The 21,430-nt window shown below is 39.4% G+C and overlaps 1 protein-coding gene across 3 annotated transcripts in view; it reads right to left on the minus strand.

The window, feature by feature from the left end:
* Positions 1-333: 333 nt before the first annotated feature.
* prkar2aa (protein kinase, cAMP-dependent, regulatory, type II, alpha A) overlaps positions 334-21,430 on the minus strand; it is a 48,803-nt gene continuing 27,706 nt past the window's right edge. For all 3 annotated transcript variants that reach the window (XM_085443650.1, XM_085443652.1, XM_085443649.1), the window contains exons 3-11: positions 15,810-15,845; positions 10,020-10,156; positions 9,328-9,434; positions 4,696-4,837; positions 4,137-4,238; positions 3,833-3,907; positions 3,664-3,729; positions 3,202-3,340; positions 334-1,698 (exon numbers count right to left, since the gene is read on the minus strand). In XM_085443650.1, coding sequence (XP_085299776.1) covers positions 1,574-1,698; positions 3,202-3,340; positions 3,664-3,729; positions 3,833-3,907; positions 4,137-4,238; positions 4,696-4,837; positions 9,328-9,434; positions 10,020-10,156; positions 15,810-15,845 — 929 coding nt within the window. In that variant the 3' untranslated portion in view covers positions 334-1,573. The remainder of the gene's footprint in view (positions 1,699-3,201; positions 3,341-3,663; positions 3,730-3,832; positions 3,908-4,136; positions 4,239-4,695; positions 4,838-9,327; positions 9,435-10,019; positions 10,157-15,809; positions 15,846-21,430) is intronic.

Below are 21,430 nucleotides of genomic sequence, written 5' to 3' on the forward strand. Positions count from 1 at the left end.
AAAATTAATTAAAAACAGTGATCTGCAGTAAGTATTGTCTAAAGTTGAGTCACAGCTGAATCATGTACAAGCACCTTTAGGAAAGATGAAAATTGACACATGGAAACAAAGGGAAATGACGTTAACAAAGCAGTGCAGTAGTGATGAGTAGTCTCTTACTACATAAGCTGAAGGCTAGAACATAATGAAGGACCACAAACTGCCTGTGAGAATCAACCAAAGCTCAGTGTTACATGCACTGCATTTGAATCACCCAAATACTTGCATTTACATGTTATTAATATGGCACTGAAAAAAATATCAAGTTGCATTAGAAATTTAACAGAGGCAAGATTTTTTAACAAAATTTTTTATTTATTTTTTTTCCATTTTTAAATCCAGGACAACTTATTCAAGGATAATCAAGGCGAAATAAGCACTAATGTTATATTAGATGTTTTTTTTTCTTCCTTTTTTTTCTCTTTACATTGTGTCAGAGATGATGGTGAATTTTATCAGAACTGGTCAAAGTAAAACAAAACAAAAAGCAAAAAAAAGAATATAACAATACATTATTAATTAATTCAATACAATGATGTGTGGAGTCAATGACGAATAACAATGGCCCAGAAAACATAGGGTTGTTTTCACTGCTTCTTCTGTGGTACTGCAATAATCACCAGCACTAACTCAACTCGATCAACAACAGTAGAGGAAGAAACGGAGCGCGCTCACAAAGTTCTGCACCCCAGCCCCCCCAAAGAGGAAACACTCTTTTTTTGTTAATTTAAATATTTTATCAAAGCTTCTGTTTTGAATCTTCATAAAATGTTACTAAAATTTATCTTTTTTTAAACTCTCTTTTTTTTTTGCCTTTTTGAATTTGAAGTTTTCCTTTTCAGGGAAGTTTTTCATCTCCATTTTACCACAGTGTATCCGTTTTTGCAACTGTGGTTGCCTATATGTTGTACCCGCGTGTGTGTGTGTGTGTGTGTGTGTGTGTGTGTGTGTGTGTGTGTGTGTGTGTGTGTGTGTCTCCATGGGTTGATGTGTCCTTGGCTGAGGCTTGGAACAACTTGGAGTTGTTTAAGTGCTCACATGAATGCAAAGCCTGCACATGTGAAGCTCTGTGTCTTTTTGGACGTGTGTATGGAGTGCTTGTGTACTATACGTCCTTACACTGCTTTTACCTGTTTTAGGTCACTGCAGCAAAGGCATTCATACTGAGAGGTTGAAGCTGGCTCAAGTAACAAGGTATGTGGCCTTCAGCTAGCTCTGTATGTGTATATCTAACCAAAGTCAGCTTAACAAGGGGTCTGTTGAGCTGGTTGTGCACGAGGGTGAGCAGACTTAAGTGAGCGTCTCTCAGTGCCTACAGAGATCAGTGAATGTGTGTGTGTGATGGAGTGTGTGTTCATACTCTGATTTATATACCTGGAGGTGAGCCAAGTACACTTTCATGCATTTGCACCATCTGTGTAAAGCTTATGAGTCTCTATAGCCACTGCATGATGTGGGAAAGGACATATGTCTGTGTGTCTGTCTGTCTGTATGTGTGTTTGTAGTAGAAGGCACGGAGGGTGGTATGGGAGGCTCAGTCTCTCAGGTCCATGCTGGAGCCAAACAGAGCCACCAGCTGCTCCTCATAGTGGGCGATGTTCCTCTTCATGATCTCCTTACAGGAGCCCAGGAGGCGCTCAAATGCCTGGATGTCTATTACTAAACAGAGAAACAGAGATGGATGTGAAACACATCTGAGGATTAAATTCAGTTGTCACAACACATTTAAACAGTCTACAAGGGGTACTGTTGAAATGTTTCCCCACATAAAGTTACATATATATGTAAACACAGGACTTTGTAGATTGGAGGGAATGTAATCATCTCCATCTTAACATCGCAAATACAAGGGGATGGTTGTGGACTTTAAGAGAGGTAGGAGGAGGACATAACCAATACCGATAACCACCCAGAAGCAGAAGTAGTCTTTAACCACAGATACTTTGGTGTGCAGCTCAACAGGAAGTTGGAGCCATGAGGAATAGATAAAGTTTTTCTGTTTGGGATGTGAGGCATTATGTCTGTGCTGAAGCTGTCTGCCTTTGTGATGTAAATTTCCTGAAAAGAATAAATAAAGGATTGGCTTTCCCAAACATCTACATTAGAATATCAGGGTAGACGTATTTCTGAGGCGCAAGTGCAACGAGTAGAGTTGCGATTAGAATCATCTGAAGCTGCCAAGCTGGAAACACATCTCACAAGAACCCCACTTGAACCCCGAGGTCTCCAAAGTACCAGACAAATTCACCTCCATCAGGACAAATGCGAGCATAAGCATTCATCCCGAATGAAACAACAACTTCAGTCATCAGTGAAATGTTTCTGATGCATCATTAATACATTTAGCAGACTGCTTATCTTATCTGTCACAGATGCACTGTGACAGATATACATGTTCATAACAGCACTACAGGCACCAGGGGGCCTTTGAAGTCCTGCTCATCTTTAACAACGGTGGGAGAGTGACAGGAGTACAGCAGACAGAATATGCCGCTGCAGTACAGATTAATGACACTTCCTCTTCTTAAAAGATCAAGCATTTGTTCAAGACAAGCTGGGGTACCGTCAGGGAACAGAAAATACACTGAAATACAAGATGGATAAGAGTGTATACTAACAGTGTATTTATGGTTAACACTAAAGAGGAGTAAACAGGGGAACACAGAGTGGAGCTAATACACCATTAAAACAAATAACAGAGATGACTGGAAAACTAAATAAAAACCACAGGGATGCTACAAAAACACAACCAGTTATTAAAAAAAATAAAAATAATAATAATCCTGTTCATTTTCAAAACTGAAGAGCTGCTCATACACACTCTGAAGAGCCTGAATTAGTGTACCCACTTTAAAAGCAAAATAATGACACAATGACCTTCAATCAAAGAGAAAAAAAAAAAAAAAGGCGATGAACAGCCGGCCGTGAATTAATCAAAATTCAAATGCCACTTGATATCTCAGGCCAAAATGCTTGTAACAGTTCAATTAGTAGAAAATGAATACCACAGACCTGTTGAAAGTTTGAGTGGTTTAAATACTACTCATTCACAGATTTTATATGATGCCCAACTATATACAAGGGTTACACACATCTAAGTTCCTTATCACTATCCTTGAGATAGCAGGATTGGCATTGATGTCCAAGTATATTTTGTCTTACCCAAACACTTGACATCTCCCACTGCGTAGGCTGAGGCGGCCCGGGGCTTGTTAGTGACCAAGGCCAGCTCCCCGAAGTACTGACCCCTGGTACAGCGTGTTATCTCCACCTCCGCATTGTCTGCGTGGTCTGCCTTCGTCTGCAGGAGAGGGGGGAGGAGAAAAGGGAACAGGATTAAAGGTTAGGAGCCTCAACCCCGAAGCAAGAGGCACTCAGCAGACTGAGCAGACAATCATGAATCCCATAGTTGCTAGGCAAATAGAGGACACGCTTTTGTGTTGTGATGGATTTCAATGGAGAGTGTGGGTTGCTATTGTGCTGTACAGAAATTACCTGGTGAAAGAATATAATCAGGCTTTTGTCTAACTGCATACTGTTAAACCAGTAAGTATGATCCTAAGTTTTCTGCTTATAGAAATGCACATTGAAAATACATTCATTCAAAGAAGTTGAGCTTCTTACTTTACTCTTCATCATGATCTTGACCTCCCCAGACTCTACAATGTAGAAACAATCAGCTTTGTCTCCCTGAGGAGAAAGAAAAGACACTTACATATATATATGCTCTATATGAATGTAAAGACCTTCAACGCTGCAGCGTGAAACTACATCTGATAAATGCATCTCTCACCTGTGTGATGATACGTTCGGCATCTGTGAACTGCTTTGCTCCTAATACATCAACTAGCTTCATCCTCTCTGTTGCCTGGAAAGAGAGAAGACAAACATTTAAGGGAAAATGGCAATATTGTAGAAGAAATGCGTCAAAAATGTTGCAAATACCCCCAAAGTCAATCCAGCTCATCTCAGATTCATCAATCACATTCTTATACTTTCTGCTGAACTTTAGACTCTTTAATATGAGGGCGTGGGGGTGGGGGGGCCTAAACTGAGTAAGATGAGGCTTATTTCAAACCAATCCAAGTATAACTCACCTCCAGTGATTTGAGTAGGGGCACTGACTCAATGAAACACTCGTACATCCTCCTCTTCTTGGCATTGTTCTTTACAATGAGTCTACGAAATGTAGCACGGTCCTAGGAGAGGAAAAATGTCTCTAATAAACAAATACCTCATATAGAGAAAAAGTCACATTGTTCTTCCTCTGCTTGGCCAGCAGGTGGAGCTGCAGCGGCAAAAGACATTACAAAGCCACTGGCTCCATTCATAGATTACAGGAGTCCATTCTTAACATGCTTCAGCATCACAGCCTATTAAACTGTGTTCAGTCACAGAAACAGCTCCCAGCCTTCACAGTGCAATACTCTTGAGACAATTTTCAATGAAAACAGTTTAAACCTGAGCTTTACAGACCCGTACAGGCTGCTATACTATTACAACAGATGTACAACAGTTGATGTAAGTTCAAAGAGGTCATAACTGAAATGTTACTGAAAAACAAAGAACAAAATGGAGTTAGAAAATGCTTAATAATGGAGTTTCATGTAGGTGGTGGCTTTAGAAAAGGATTTAAAGTGGATTATAAGTTCTTACCAGTCCCCATAGCGCTCCGTCCTGGGTGGCTACAATGGTGGCGGCACGTGGCGTGTTGTACATGAGTGCCAGCTCTCCAAAGCTGCCCTTATTGTTATACTGACCCACGCATTTTCCTGAAACCACTATGTCATACACACCCCTGGAGAGAAGGCGAGAGAGCGATTGACAGAAGGTTAGAAATAACAAGAAGTCAGCAGCAGAGTCTCAAAGTGAGAAAAGTGGGGCACTTGGACAGAGCTGCAGTTTCAAAGAAAGTGATTCAAGATCTGCATAAACATTTTATGGCTTCTTCCTCTGACTGTGTTCAACCTCTCCACAAGCTTTGAAAAAATTTACCATTTTAGTTGCTATAAGAGGTTTTTTGATGACAGTCATCACTGATCACCCAAAATGAGTAATGTTTATTAACTACAAAATGGTGTACATGGTTATCTATTTACAGAGCATCTCTATCCTGTGGATAGGACCGTGATAGTGTGGTACACTTGGTGACTTGTGTTTATTCTTAAAAAGAAAAACAAAACAAAACAACAGAATGCATTGATTTGCAAATCATTTCAATGCTATATTTCAGTAATGTAAGCACATAAAGATGCTGCAATGTTCTGTGAAGCTATCTAAAATGGATTGATGGGCGCGCACAGGTATAACCAGGGAAAACGTATCACTGCAAAAAATACCTGAACTCACTTAATTTGAAGAGCATCTCAGAGAGGAAGTAAAGATGGAGAAGTGTCTATTTCCCTGAGAAATACTGTGTAAGAAGAAGCTCAATAATTTGTAATACATCTCTCAGTGTAATATAACAAGGAAAATCTTTGTTTCCAAGGGACAAGGCTGAAAACTAATAGGGAACAGGCAGAATCATAAGGCCCCGAGGAGGCACTACATTTAAAACATAAAAGATTTTATAATGGAAAAATCAGTGGGTTCATACAAGCTCAGGAACACGTGTGAAAAACACTGTCAGCAATGAATAAAAGTGTAATTGACACATCCTCTGGGCACAAGCTCATTTAGGTACAGAGGTGCCATCAGGACTGCACCATTCAAAATAAGCATAGGCAATTTCTATGGGCTTTAGGCATTAGCTCACATATGTTTGTGGACTACCGACTCTGAACAAGCAATGCAAATTTTGAAGTAGTACATGCTGCTGTATCTATATCAGCCTGACTATAGCAAACTACTTTCTTACAACATTATAGCTCCACAGTAAGAGTGTTGGGGTGATAAACTGATCTGACTGCAGTCCAGAGCTGTCGCTTATTAAAAGCATCTGGTACAATATGAAATGCAAAATACCACGGAGGATTGCCGAACCGCTCAAAAATATTTAGTGAGAATGACAACACATTTCACTATTATAACTCCAACAGTACCATTAACCATGTTTGAAAGAAAATGTGATTAACAAAAGTCTTAACTTTTCTAAAATGTGGTACTGGCATCAAATTTAAAATGATCATATATTTTTCAAACTCAAGAAAATTCCTCACTTTTACCATTTTCTGTTTTGTCGTTGTTCTTCTACCAATTAAATGTACTTCAAATGTTTTGCAAATCATTCCAGTCAAATTCTTTCATTTTACAAAGCATCCTGTTTTGCAATCCACTATGTAAAAGATTTAATAGCAGGAAAACATGACAGGAAAACAGTTGGATTTGTTATATTATCCCACTGTCTAATAAAAAAAGGTTATAGTGCCTACTTGACTCATTGAGACTAATGCTTCAGTTGAGAAGCCCACTCTCCCTCTCTGTCTGCACGAGGATTAAACCTGGAGTAGGTAATTTGCAGCGTTGTTGCTTGGCAGGATTAACCCCTAATTTTGTAGGCTAGCCAGTCTTCCCATTGGCTGCGTAGAAGGGATAAAACCCTATCGGTGGCGACTGAGTATTAGCTTACGTCGACTGGATTATCATGACAGAGGGAACAATGATAACCTGTTTCGCCAGCTGCCTGAAGTTAAGATGTAGCTACAGATGAGTGAGAAAGTTAAGCAGTGAAGGATCTGGTGGATCTGTTCATTGCAAATCAATGCAAACTTGTTCGATGTGGTCACCTTCATCCTATGGTGAGACCATTCTGCCATTCATAGGGCAAGAGAAGTTAATGAATGGCTTTATGATGTGATTCAAATCCATTGATAAATTAAAATTTAAAATGAATTAAATTTAAATGATAGTAGATATGATATGAGATCCGAAAGCTGTATTTGCATTACATGTGTTAAATCCTTCTGGTAGAGTTTCATAGATTTGTAGAATCCATGCCAAAGCGGATTAAAGCTGTTGCAAGTTACTTCGACAGTTTTATAGCCTCTCTTTTCTTCCCCCCTCTAGACCCATCTGTATGTGTTGTTCACACATTATTCAACAACCAAACAGGTGTGAAACCTGGTGGCCACTGATAAATTTCATGCTTGGATAAATATGTCTGGGTCAATATAAACAAAGAGCCATGATTCTTTCACCACCTCTGTTTCTTCATTCAACCACTAGGAATAACATCACACTAGCGTAGTTCAGTGCTTTTGAACTCAAAGTGTTTCTAGTGTTAAATGTACTTTCTTGATAAACTGCAGCAAATGAGAAAACGACGAGTATATTTGTGGAACTGCTGCTCAAGGACAAACGGATGTTTCTTCCTGCACTTAGGGGATGTGTACATAATTTTTCTAAGCCCACCCTTGGGCACAGCCTTCAGTGATGTTTAAACTAGATACACGGTGCAAATGCTCAATATCAGTAAACAGAATTAAAAAATTATTTTGGGCACTGAGCTTCACAGTGATTTGAAAATATATAAGACATTACAGCTTTCATGAGAAAAACCCAGGCAGGAGAGAAAGATTACGCAACTTAATGATTTCAAAACTGAAACTTTTAATTTAATGATTACAGTAATAACACTTTAAGTAATCACAGCTGAAAGCAACAATGATCCTTTTTCACATCTTTCACGTCACTCCTCCCATTATATATTTACTCCTCATCCTTGAGGAGCTCTGAAGGATTTCTAGCCACTTCCTGTCTTAGAGGCTTTAGAACTGACTGTCTATGATTTTGTTAAGTGGACATTTACCATATAGTGGCACACACGTCAGCTACACAAACCCATTTAGTTATGCCATTCAGAATCAGCTGACAGCAGAAACAGACCAATCTGTTTAAGCTGATTAATAATATGACACCATAAGGAAAGCAGGAGATGTCTATAATACAAATATGCCTCAGTGACATACGAAAAAGATTAAATGGGAAACAAGCAATGTTGCTTTATCCTATTATCCTCACTGCTTTTCTTTTCTGTTTATCCCTTCGTCTCTCTGTGTGTCCATGTTCACACCCCACCCTGCTCGTGACATTAGCTGCCACCTACACTTTGCACAGGCTAGGAAAAAAACCACAGGATAGTATATGATCAGGCAGGCATGCTGCTCATAAAGGTCACTGCATGTCTCATGTACAGGGAGCACGCTGTGTTTAAAAGTGTGTGTGCAGATGAAACGATAGCACACGAGTGGAACTACACTGCTGTACTGCACTGATATGAGCCATGCCAAGAATGAACTGAGGCCAGGGTGGGACAAACGTTGGCAGGCCACCAGAAACACAGTGGGAAGTCTGTTCTCTCTTCAGTGGTAGAGGTTAAAAACTGACATCTTGAGGTCAGGCTTTTTTCAGTGCAAGTAATCCCTAAGTCATTCTTAAGTAATCACTTTGGTTAGAGTAATGTAAGCGACAAAGATGCTATATCCTACAAGAGCACTGTACTCTTCGAGATCACCATGGAAACCTTTCAAGTTGCATCTAACATATTTTAAAGTACAAAACTCTTGAAATGAACTTAAAATGTTTGTATTTCACCAAGGCCTGAGAAAGTTAATGCAGCAATCAGCACAACTTCCTGCAGACGAATGAGTAATTATAATTTTCCAAATCACAATGTGTTCATTTTTCCATATTACATATAACGCAGAGGGTATATTTAATGCAAGTCAACTTTAACCTGGCATGTAAAGACCTGTGAACGCACCATGTGTTTACATTAACAATACAGCAGGTGAAATACACAGCTCCACTAATACCATAAACACAGATACACACGCCTGTCAAACCTGAACAATGCACAAACCCAAGCCCAACTGTTATGACCAGCAGTCACAACTTATTTACTGATTCCTAAAAGAACAGCCGTGCTTTTTTAAACTACCTTCTACTCATTTCTTAATTACCATAATATACTTTCTAAGTGATATCACTATGTCAGATCTAGTTTGCAGTTGTTTAGGATGTAATGGAAGGATTTATTGTTTTATACTTTATGAGGCTCATAATTGTCCGACTCTTTTCCATACAGACTGATGCTACATTATGATGCAGGAATATGGCACTGCATTGGTTTAAATAATACAAATGTATATTGTCTGGTCTTTCAGTATAATATAATAACTCAAATATACAAAACAGGAACTCTGGTCATCACCGTCTTTTGCAACAGTTATGCTGTAAAACGCCATCACTGGCCTTTTTGCCATCCAGCCTAGCCTAAATAAACAGGCTGTATTTGAATAAACAAACAGTCCCAGTTTTAATGATCTGACACGGGCATCTGCTTCTTACCTCTCTATGACATAGAAGTTGTCTCCATCATGTCCCTGGTCTATGACGTGCTCCTGAGGCTTAACAATCAACTCAAACATAGCGTCCAGCACCTGTGAGAACTGCTCCTTCATACGGGAACAGAAAAAGGATGTCAGCCACAAATGAGGAAGATGAGTAACAGGGAAAATATATTTTGTGTGCGCATGCGCTCGTGCATCAATAATTTCAGTTAGCTTCTGTGTGTGTGTTGCTCCTGAAGGGAGACAAGAAGAAATTTAATTATCCCATCAGGGAAATGGTATTAGAAAATACACAAGGGAAAGGAAGAGGACCATTTTCGAGTCCACAATACAATATTTTTTTTCACAATGTCAGATTTACCCCAACAGCAATTGACTTTAAGAAACATAATTTACCTGTGCTGTTTATGTGACCCAAACGAGTCAGTAATTCATTGCACACACAAACACCACAAGTAGTAATATAGCATTATTTGCATGTAACTCTACTGCACTGTACCCAAGTTAATAATAAATATTGTTTCATGGCCTCACTGACAGGTTTAATGAGGAAGGCATCCCTTCAGGAATCATTCTTTGTTCAACCTTTCTTCCCCCCCCCCTTTTTTTTTTAATAGTTTTATCCATTGCTAACCATCTGTGTACACATCTCTTCCTGTTTTGTTTTGTTTGTTTGTGTGACTGATTTACTTGATCTAGTGTTTTGAAGAGTAGGATGTCTCGGCAGGCCTCTTGCAGTCTGCAGCGCTGTTCGTCTGTTTTTGGGTGAACCACTCTGGGTTCAGTGTCCTCGTCATCCTCGTCTGGGTTTAATGGTTCCGCACACACTACAGACAAAGAAATCCAGGTAAAAAATACAGTTTTCTACTACTCTTTCTGAGTAAGCATTAAGCCACTTCAACTAAAAAATTAATTACAGTATGGTGCAAAAGTTTGGACCCCATCCCCATTCATTTATATTTTGTTAGGAAAATGGGAAATACATGCAGTGATTTACTGAAACAAGCAAACATACATGGAAATATTCTTCAATACAGCCTGAACTCTCTTATGCAATCTTTCTTGTATTTTTTTTTTTTTTTTTTTTTAAGTAGTCTTCAAGGATAGTTCTCCAGGCTTCTTGAAGGACATTCAAAGCTCTTCTTTAGATGTTGGCTAACTTTTGTTCTGTTTTCTGTCAAGATAATCCGACACTGCTTCAATAATGTTCAGGTCCCAAAGCCACTGTGACTGATGGCATTGCACTATGGGATTTTGTATCCAGGGATGCTTTTATTCCCTTGGAAGTCTGTTTGGGATCATTGTCATGCTGAAAGATTAATCTGTTACTAGACACTTTCCAAATAGTATTGTATGCTGCATCAAAATCTGATGGCATTTTTCGTGACTCTTCATAACTTCTTGTCCATTTTGACAAGACCCAACACCTCTGGCTGAAATGCAGCCCAAAACCACTATTAAGCCTTCACCGTGGTTTAAAGATGGCTGCAAACTCTCACTGCTGCACCTTTTACCTGTATGGGGAATGCTCTCTCAGCCATAGTGAGACACCTCACTCATGTTATCAGAGAACAGGGGTTACGGAATAGAGTAACCTCAAGTTATAAACATACCAAAAACTTGCCTTAAAAATGACAAACCTTGTCAAAAATACACTACTCTGTCCCTTACATTGTAAACTGGTACCGGTAAGCTAATTTACTAAATTAACTTCAAAATGAACCACTCTTAACAGCCCAGAGTCCACTCAACAAAAAGTGTGTATGTAAGATAATTATGTTTGTAAGATAATTCAATTGTATCACATTCTTCTGGACAAGGAAAAACAAACAAATGTTTCTACACACAAGCGTAGGGAAAGAGAGGACCGCAGGACACTGGATTGAGGAAATGACACATGTGCAGCGACATGTTTTGCTACAGTGCATGACAAACACTGACAAGGTAATTTTAGATAGTCACTATTTATCTGTTTCCTCCCTCTCTGTAGAGAGAGACACCACTTCTCACAAAACACATTGATGCCTCCGTGTGTGTGTGTGTGTGCGCGCAAGAGTAGAGTCTTCTCTTCCAGCAGTCATAACAATGATGTTTGAAGCAGTGTGATCTCTAGAGAGTCAATGTGCTAACTCATTTGTTTCAGTTTGAAGAAATAAAAATGCAAAAGTGTGAGTTTCAGTGCTCTTTAATTCAGAATATGGTAGTTAATTAGGAGTGAGAACACAATCTTAAACAATGAGGCATCACACCCAAGACCCACAAAGGTAATGGACATATTGATCATCCAAATAGGTTATTCCTTACTTTTTCTGCCCCAAAATACAAGTGTTTGGACCAAACGCTGTATTATTAAAAAAGAAAATAATGATGATAAGTGCATTTTTTGATTTAAAGCACAGTTTAAAAGCTCCAAGGCTGAATTTTTTGTTTAACAATTTAAACTACGTCATCAGAAATTCCTTTACTTAGCACGTCCTTGGAAAGCGGCCCTCTCCCCCCCAACTATTTGTTCTTGCATTAGAGCGGACAGAAACTCTGAGCAGATCCTCATATTAACTGCTACAATACAAAACAGGACTCTCATAATATCACTGTACAGAGAGGATAGTTTGATTTATAGTGCCAAGCCACAACAAACAATGCCCCATCTTTGTTTAATTAACTTATTTGGAAGTGTTGTCGAACACTGCACTAGACGGTCTGAAAGTGAAATCACGCCTGTTACTAAATGAACCAGACCAGTGGTTTAATATCACAAAATAATCTAATTATTAAGGAATCCTAATTACAAGACAATGCCAAGAAGGTTTTAGGCAAACATCTTTGTATCTAAATAACAATCTCCTTGTGAAATTAGTCACATATTAAGTTTTGGATGCTACACCTACCTCACCATTTAGAAAAGCAAAGAGTAAATGCTTTTGTGTAACTGTTGGATGACATCATTACACCTTTTCTGGACAGTATTCTACTCCCTTTTCTTCTCTTATTCATTTAAAGGCAGACCACCCCTTTATTTTTAATGAAACACACAGATAACTCATTTCTTTGGATTTTGGCTGCCTTTTAGATATATTGCAAAATCTGATCGTAGTTTTCTGGGTTCATAATTTCATCAATTTTGACAAGATCCTCAACACCACTGACTGACGTGCAGCTTGAAAAGCATGACAGGGCCTCCACCATGTTTTACAGATGGCTGTAGACATTGTTGAACCTCTTTTTCCTTCTCCATCAATACCAACAGAAATTTTAAACAAAAATTTCAAATTTGGATTCATTACGCCATAAGACCTGTCCCCACTGACTTTCAATCCAGTTCTTGTGAAATTTGGGGATTCGTGGGATATTTGTTCATCTGGTGTAAGTTGTTGTTTGTTTGTGTGTGTGTTTTTTAAGGCCTATAACCTCTTCCTTTATCCTCCACTTCTACAGTTTTCCAAATAGCTCTTCTTTGGGATTTTTTAAAAGATTAAACTTTTTAACTGGAGCAAATTTGTTTTTGCAACAGGCTGTTAGTAACAAATTGCCTCAGGATACAATTGAAAAATGATTGTCTGCTATGTGTAGATACTAGGGGTGCAACGATATTCGTATCGATATTGAACCGTTCGATACAGTGCTTTCGGTTCCGTACGCATATGTATCGAACAATACAACATTTGTAATTTATTTTATCAACTTTCCTTCTGACGATGCTGTCTGTGTTGAGCGCTCAGTGAATCTGCGTTCGACTACTCCGCCTAGGCTGCACTGTCGAGCACAGATCCACTGAGCGCTCAACACAGACAGCATCGTCAGAAGGAAGAGAGCAGGGCAAGCTAGCAAGACAGAAGTTAAGCTCTCCTTGCAACATGGACCTCCCCCACCCTCATTCAGATCTGGCGTTTGGGATTATTTTGGTTTTCATGTGACGTATGACCCTGAAGGTAAGCGAGTCATGGACTAAAGTAAAACAGTATGTTGGATGTGCCATGCAATGCTCAATTACATGGGTGGGAACTAGTGTGTTAGCGCAGTTAGCTCGTTAACGTGTTGGCCGTCTAGCCCCATGCACAGGGCGATCGGCGGTAGCTCGTTAACGGAGATTTGCCGTGTTGTGGCGTTAAGGTCATTTCAACGAGATTAACCTGAAAGCACTAGTGGGAACACAACGAATATGACTGCACATTTACGCCGACATCATCCTAGTGCAAAGACAAGTGGAAGCAGACAAAAACAAGCAAGCATGCTACTAACTTTAGCCGAGTCATTTAGACAGCTGTTAGCACATGATTCTCCTTATGCTGCTGAGAATATAGCCCAGAAGAAGCGGATAGTATAGCTTTTATTTTGGAAAGAGACATTTCTCTGTAATAAACTCTCTTTTCCAAAGATGAGTGATTCCTCAATCAGATACAGGGCTTGCAATATCGCTAGCCCGACGTCCTGGAGCTAGCGATTTTTTCAGTCGGGCTACCAAAATCTATCTCTGCCCTGCCCGTCGGGCTATTGTAGGAAGGAAAAATATATGTCAATGCTTTTGCATTCTTTCAGAAATGTAGCTGGGTAATTATGTCATTGGCATCGGTGAGCCACTGTCAATATGTGACATATTGAAATCGCGTTTGAATTTGCGCTTGTTTTTTTGCTTTCACTTTGCAATCGTGCGAACTGTGTATAGAGAGCGACAGTACTGATCTGTGAGTGATGATAATTTGTGCACCAATTCCTCTGACATCGTCTTATTAATCGTTAGCTTACTATGCAAACATGACAAGTGAAATCTCCCGCAGCAAGCTTAAACATGTGAGAGGTTGATCGCGCAGAGAATCGCTGAGCTTATGTGAGTGCGTGTGTAAAAGCAGCAGGATATATATTTTAGTTCTGCTGAGCCAAATAAGACAGGTCAGGGTGAAGAAGTGACAGCCAAAGAAAAGCTTACCGCAAAACGGAGAAGTTATGACAAATCAGACTATAAGGCAAAAAGAAAGTGCAGCTTTATGGTTTCATGGACAAAAGAATTTCTGTGGCTGCAATATGATGAGCTATATAACCAGGGGTGCACATAAGTGGTCCGCAGGTGCGCATTCGCTGTCAAAATAAAAAACACGCACAAGGGTTAGGGTTAGGGTTAAACTTAAAAACTGTACTTTTGAGTTAAAATATATATTTATAATTTTAATAAATGACAAATTAGAAAGGCATGAACATTTTATTTTGCATCGGAAAAAATATCGAACCGTGACACCAAAGTATCGAACCGAGCCGAACCGTGAATTTTGTGTATCGTTGCACCCCTAGTAGATACAGAACTGATTAATTCCTGAGGGATTTCTAGGCAGGAAAAGAGAGAGAGAAAAAAAAAAAGAAAAGCATCCTGTGTAAAAGGCCAGGTACATACGTTGGACTAAAAATGCGTGAAAAAGCAGCCAAAATCCAAAGAAAACCTTTGAAAGACCTTTAGAAAGAGAACTACTGCTCAAGACTACTTTAAAAATAAAAAAGTGTGGCTCCTCGTAAAATATAAAGAAACAAGGGGAGCTCAAGACTTTTGCAAAGGACTGTATATCACAACCAAAATGCCAAAAAAATAAAAAATGAAGCCATCATTGAATATACATACAAATGCCTGAAAAAGAAAACTACAAACATGGGCCTTCGTTTCTGAAGAATCTTTGCAGTGACATCTCTGGGAAACATGACAAGCAGCACAGTGACGCTCCATCTTTGTTGTTATATTAAAGCAATTCTTCCTCATGGATCAGAAGGGATCATCGTGTCTTACAACATTACCACAACAAAGGTTGTGGCACCACACAGTATCTTTGTCAACAAAGAATATTTGAACAGTTTTGTTTACCAAATCATAGCAACAAGGACCTCTGGGCAGCAAAATGTCATTGTTCTAAATTAGCTTTTAAAAAAAGAAAAGAAAAAACAAAGAAAATAAAGTTGCTAAAATGTGCACTTTCTGTTAAAATGTGCAATTTCTCCAAGGAAACCATAAGACTGGGGTAAAGACAGGAGGTCAGTAATGATAAAAAGGCAGTGCAGATAAACATCAGGGGACACACCCAGAGCCTAATCAAAGTGCAGCGCTCTGTGACGGCTGACGACATTCAGCCACTCGTGTAAACACTACAGAAGTATGACGGAGCGTGAGAAAACAAGAGCACAGCGCACACCAAACCACAGACGCTAAAGCACAGAAACAGAGACGAGGCAGACACACAAGACCCAAAACACACCACAGTGAAGCTTCTTAACACTGTTGTACATTTGTGACGTGCACAAATACAGTGATTACCCCCCCCAAAAAATGCCTAAACACAGTTCTACTGCAAAAGCAGATACTAATCAGCCCCACAGGCACGCACACACACAAATAAACTGTTGGTAAGCTGTTTTGGCAGTGATGTATGTAATGTCGCCAATGGTGTGGTTTACACTTGGGGGACATGACGTCAAACACACACAAACACACGCCGGTGAACTTACCCGACACTCTCCTGTTGAATCTGCTTGGTGGTGGAGCTGTGAACAGACAGAAAGAAAGAATTCTGTTTTAATGTGGTGACATTTAATACAATTTCATGATTATATGGAAGAAGAAAAAAATCCATATAACTATTGTGTGCTCTGAATAGACGGTGTTCATAATTGAAGGAGATTGGACAAAAGGTAGACAGACAGAAATAATGAGACTAAAAGTGGGACACATTCAGAGATGCAGGTGGGCAAGAAGATTTAGAGAGAAACCAAGTCCAACCAGGAGAGATTTAGAGATAAGAGAACGCCACAAAGAGCATTTTCAGATTAGCACAGTTATCAGTCTCTTTATACACATTAATGAGCAGTGACACACACACACACACACACACACACACACACACACACACACACACACACACACACACACACACACACACACACACACACACACACACACACACACTTTCCCTGAGCTGAAGAGATGCATTTTTTCATGACTACAAAGTGGAAAAATAAAACAAAAGTTGATCACAAAAAACAAAAACAAAATAGAGATATGAATATGCAACAAATAACTTAATAAGGAAGTCTCAGATGCATGTTTACAAGTAAAGCATATCCAACTATTCGTACGTCTAATGAAGGTTATGCTGGAATAAAATCTAGCTGACAGATCACATTACATGTAATAATCATTTGGTTGCCTAAATAAGCAACACAATTCCCCCCCCCCAAGTGTTGACAGGTTTCTGCGTTCAGAGGTTTGCGGTTTGTTTATATTTTGTTTCAACAAGACGACTTGTATGCACGCCAGTGTAGCCAGCTTCAAGCTGCTGCATAGCACTGTTTGGATGCACAGATGCTGCTGGGGCGCTGTTGACATTTTTTGAGCCGCCAGGGTAGCACATGTCTCTGCTTTCAAATTCAGCTTTCAAGGACTCAAAACAGCATGCACCTCCACTACCAGTATGTAACGGTAATCGCTGCAGATCAATGCAATGTGATGAAGAAAAAACAAAATATGAGGCGGCATGTTGTGTTTTTCTGAGTTCTGCTCATCCTAGATTCGGCAATAAAAAAAATCAATGTATTCCTGAAACCCAAGCTAACACATTGTACTCTGTACAAACTAAACAAACACTGAGCCAAATGTTGGTCAATGTATTTACATTAATAACTGCATATTCACAGAGATGCTTATCAACTTGCGTCATGTTCATACAAGTGGATGGAGTGCACTATGAACTCAGATTACAATACAGTTTCAGATGTGGTGACATGTGTAAAATAAAGTGGAACAACCCTTCTTTTATTACACTGCCCTATAATTTATAAATAAGAGCAATCATGAAAAAGTCCCCTTATGGTGTCAATCATGATACAAGGAGCAATAAAACAAGAAATGGACTTTGCCTTCAGTCTTGATTAAAACACCTAGTAAAGGCCTTTCTCCTTAGGGACACCAATAAACTTGCATGTATTAATACTGAACTTTTTATCATGCTACAAACGAGCTATCCACAGTGCATACCAGACATGAAAAGTAGGGCTGTAGTCTTAGAGTTAACTGGGTGAGACTACAGCCTGAAACTGGTCTAGTTCTGCGAGTGTAAGCTGACCATTTGGGCATGGAGCAGCTACACTCACTGCTGGTGCTGCCCCTTTTTGTTGTTTTGGGTTTTTTTTCCCCCAGACTTTTCCCAGCTGAGCCACAGGAATACTTGCCAGGAAGCCATCCTTTTGCTCACAATCTTTTCTCCTGGCTTTATGGCCTCTCAAGATCAAGGACCGGTGAGGCCCTGTGGCAAAGAAATTATTAACAGGTCAATGAGCTCTTCAAAGGAAATAAAACAGCTTTAACATTTCTAGCCGTTATTATTCAGAGTTTGGACAATAACACATTAATTTCCTGTGTTACTTTGATAGTTGATTATACAGGAGCTGGCTTTAGCCAATGTTAGTAACAACATTAAACCCAAACACAGGAAAAACATCCTACCTAAATCAGGGAATGTTTCCTGGAAATGTTTCAACAACAACTATAATCAAGTTTAATATGTGGTCATGATTTCAAGTCCTGCGCACTTGACAAAAGGAAATTTTCAGAGCTATGGCAGCCCGGAAGAACACAGCTGGGTATAAATAGATAGCAGTGTAGATGAGAGCATATGTACAGTGAAACAATGTCTCAGCAGTGTGTGTGTGTGTGTGTGTGTGTGTGTTATGGCTGGGAAGTATATCTACTTTAGTGCATTGATAGGTTTTCAAATGAGATACAAAATGAGACAATATCACTTCTACCTGGACAAACTAAAGTTGGTTACATAATGTGTTTCTTCGGTAAAGCCAGTGCAACAGCTGTGCCCTCGAGTTTGTATGTGATTGTGAGTATTTAAGTCTGTGTGCAACATGGCCTTCATTTACGCACGCAGAGGGTAAGTTTGAGGTTCTAAACACCTGCTTTCTAGCAGTGGGCTGTTACAAGCCAGCGTGGGTATGGTTCACGGCTGAAATACAGATACACACACACACAGCATGTGTCTATTGCTACCTTATTACCATCCTGTCAGAGCAAATTAGATCTGGACTGTGAAGACAGGAGCTTGGGGAAAACTCACATACACACACCACTTTACTGCAGTCATCTGGGGATATGGAGAGGGTTTAACAATGCCTGCTCTCTCTGGAGATCAGGCTTACTTTGGCTCAACAGATAAAGCCATAGAGGGGTCCTAGTTAATAGTACACTGACATCTGTGTCACATCCAAGAGTAAATGATACACAAGTGTGCGTGTGTGTGTGTGTTAGCTCTCACATATATACCAGATAGTCAGGTTCTTGTGATCTCCTTTACTTGAAATCTGGATCTGCCTGCTTGCATGTTCAGTTTTAATGCCATGCATGAGTAAAACAGTGTCGGAGCCTCCCATAAAAGTTACAAGCCCAACAGAAGCAGTCCTTGGCAGATTGTGATTTAACCATTCAAATAAAAGCAAAAACCTAGCTCTTGAAGAGGCTCTACACAAAGTAGAGGCAAATAACCTTGTGTTTTCTCATAAAACTGGGTGGGTAATGTTAATGAACATTAGCCAAAACAGGAAGTAGATTAATCTTCATTTTGCCAACACTAATACATGAAGGGGGGGGGGTTGGGTTGTAAAATAGCACTTTGACAAAATGTTTGTCTAAGAAACAAAACAAAAACACCCCACAAATGGCTCATAGATACAGATTAAAAAAAAAAATCCAAAAGTAGTCTTTTTTATCTACAAAAGGGTCACTGTTTTGTTTATCACATGAGCAGTCAGTGGTGACACACAATTACACTGATATCCTATTTCACTTATTTAACAGGGAGCCTAATATATTTCATGTGAAATTAGAAAAAAATCTCAGTCCGGGCACCTAACTTGTGTCTTACAGTAGTGATGTCAATATGGCTTCATAAATGCACACTGTTTTCTGTATTGGTAATTACTGTGATGAGCTTTAAAAACATCTTCTTATTGATTTTTACAAGCTACAATGGGAAAGTCTAACAACACTCTGACTTCAGATGAGTCGTCATGCAACCAAAGTCAACAAGTCTTAGCTTCACAGAGAGCAGTAGTATACTTTTGCCCTTTTTTCACATGTTTAGTTGTTCCTCCACCTCTTTCACTGGAAATCATGTCCATAAGAAATGTGGTCAGCACACATCACTCGAGGTGAAGCCTGCAGAAAAGCAAGGCTGGAAAACAACCCACCCATTAGTTCAGGGTTAAAATTAAATGGTCTATCACTGACTGTAAGTGTTCTTGAATAAACTAGAATACTGTTTTCTATAACTAACAAGATGAATATGTGCTGTAGTTAACTTGGACATCAATGCTAAAATACATAACAATGTACTATGCCTTTAACACACATGCACATAGCACTAACATTCTTCCATCAGTGACCTCAGGTTCACCTGCTCATTCATCTATCAGCCCTTCCATAAGAGCTTGGTAGGTCTGAAGATATACGATTTGTGATACACTGAACGAAAAACATAACATAAGCTGGTTTCTTAAAAGAGGTGCATTGAGAAAAATCCCGACACCACCTGGGAAGATTTAACTTCAGCTTAACCTAATTTTTACCCTTTCCCAAACACACTTTTCTCTCCCTTCAACACAATCCCCATTTCCCTTAAGCGCTACCATTCACCCACCAACAGGGAGGACGCATTCCAAACTGCTTAAAATGATTTGTTTTGATCCGACTCAAACTCACGAACAGGTCAGATCGCTGCAGGTACCGCAGGCAAGAGGCACAAAGACGAGAGAGGAAAAAAAAAATATATATTCTCACACAGAATTTAAGATCCACACATAGACCACAAAAGGCCATGCTTGGAAACACTGATGCACTTTGTTCAGCAAAAAGCAGCAATAATGCCCACCTCACTGCTCTTTGACTGAATATATGCAGACAATACTTTGTTTTACGGCTGTTGTCTGTACTTTTGCCCTTTACATTTAAAGCACACACTGATTTCCGGACCACTGTTGCTTAGGTTTCACGTTCCTTTATATGGTCTATCTAAAAGACTAACTAATCACATATTTTACAAGTTAATACTGTCCTCCTCCGTGATTTTACTGTATCCTCAAATGGTGCCTAAATTCTTTTGGGTTTTTTGGTGTTTTTTTATTTGAATGCAAAAGATTGATTCCCTCTTCTTAGAGTCCAGAAGTTTTCAAAGGCTCATCTAGTTTCTTTTGGGCAGAGACAAGTCCATAAGAATTGCTTTTAACCTCCTAAGACTCGAACTCTTCCATGGCATGCATTTTTAATTTCTCTTTGATATTTGGGCATATTGGGACCCGATGAATATAAAAACAAAGAATTACCAGATTTTTTTTTAAACCAGATTTTTGTTTCTAAAAAAAATAAAAAAAATAAAAAAAAAATAAAAAAAAGAGCGCCATATGAGGACATTCGTTTAAAATTTCGATAGAACAGTGGCAGTATAATGTCCTCGTAAGTGGATATCAGGCCCTTGTAGAGCTAAATTTAGTATTTTGGTCTAAATAACCCAAAATGTGATGTCCACATATGTGGACACCAGGTCCTAGGAGGTTAAGTTCCCGTTGGTTGTCTGTGTCCCCTGATTGTAGGCAGCATACTGCTTGATTCCATATAACACTGAGGGCTCTGATATATTTAGCGCTGCCCTGGGATTACTGCTGCTGTGATACTGCAACCATATTTCAGTGCTGCCATGAAGGTTGCACTGAAATGACAGTGGTATGAGGAGCTACACCCGCAGGATCTTATCACAAACTGCTGATCTGCAGCAGTTCACATAAGTGATGATCACTGCACTGGCGATCTGCTGCTGCACTGTGTTTACTTCAGAACAGACCATTTTAATGCGATATAAAGTCTGGGCAGTGACGTGAACAGTGAGATGACTTTTCTCTGGTCCTGTGGTTTTTTAGAGCTATGCACTTCACCACCATGTGTGTCAAACTGCAACCAAAGTCAACAAACGAAACAGCAAGTAGACGTGGATCTTTCAGGGTGATTTAGGTGCAGTGTTGAGGTGAGAAACAATTGTGCTGCAGAAATCTTTTCAGCCCCACCCCCAAAAAATCTG

This window comes from Copadichromis virginalis, linkage group LG20 (assembly GCF_057382275.1).
Source record: "Copadichromis virginalis isolate Kocher_CV1m ecotype Utaka linkage group LG20, C_Virginalis_male_GT1.1, whole genome shotgun sequence".
Classification (NCBI taxonomy): domain Eukaryota; kingdom Metazoa; phylum Chordata; class Actinopteri; order Cichliformes; family Cichlidae; genus Copadichromis; species Copadichromis virginalis.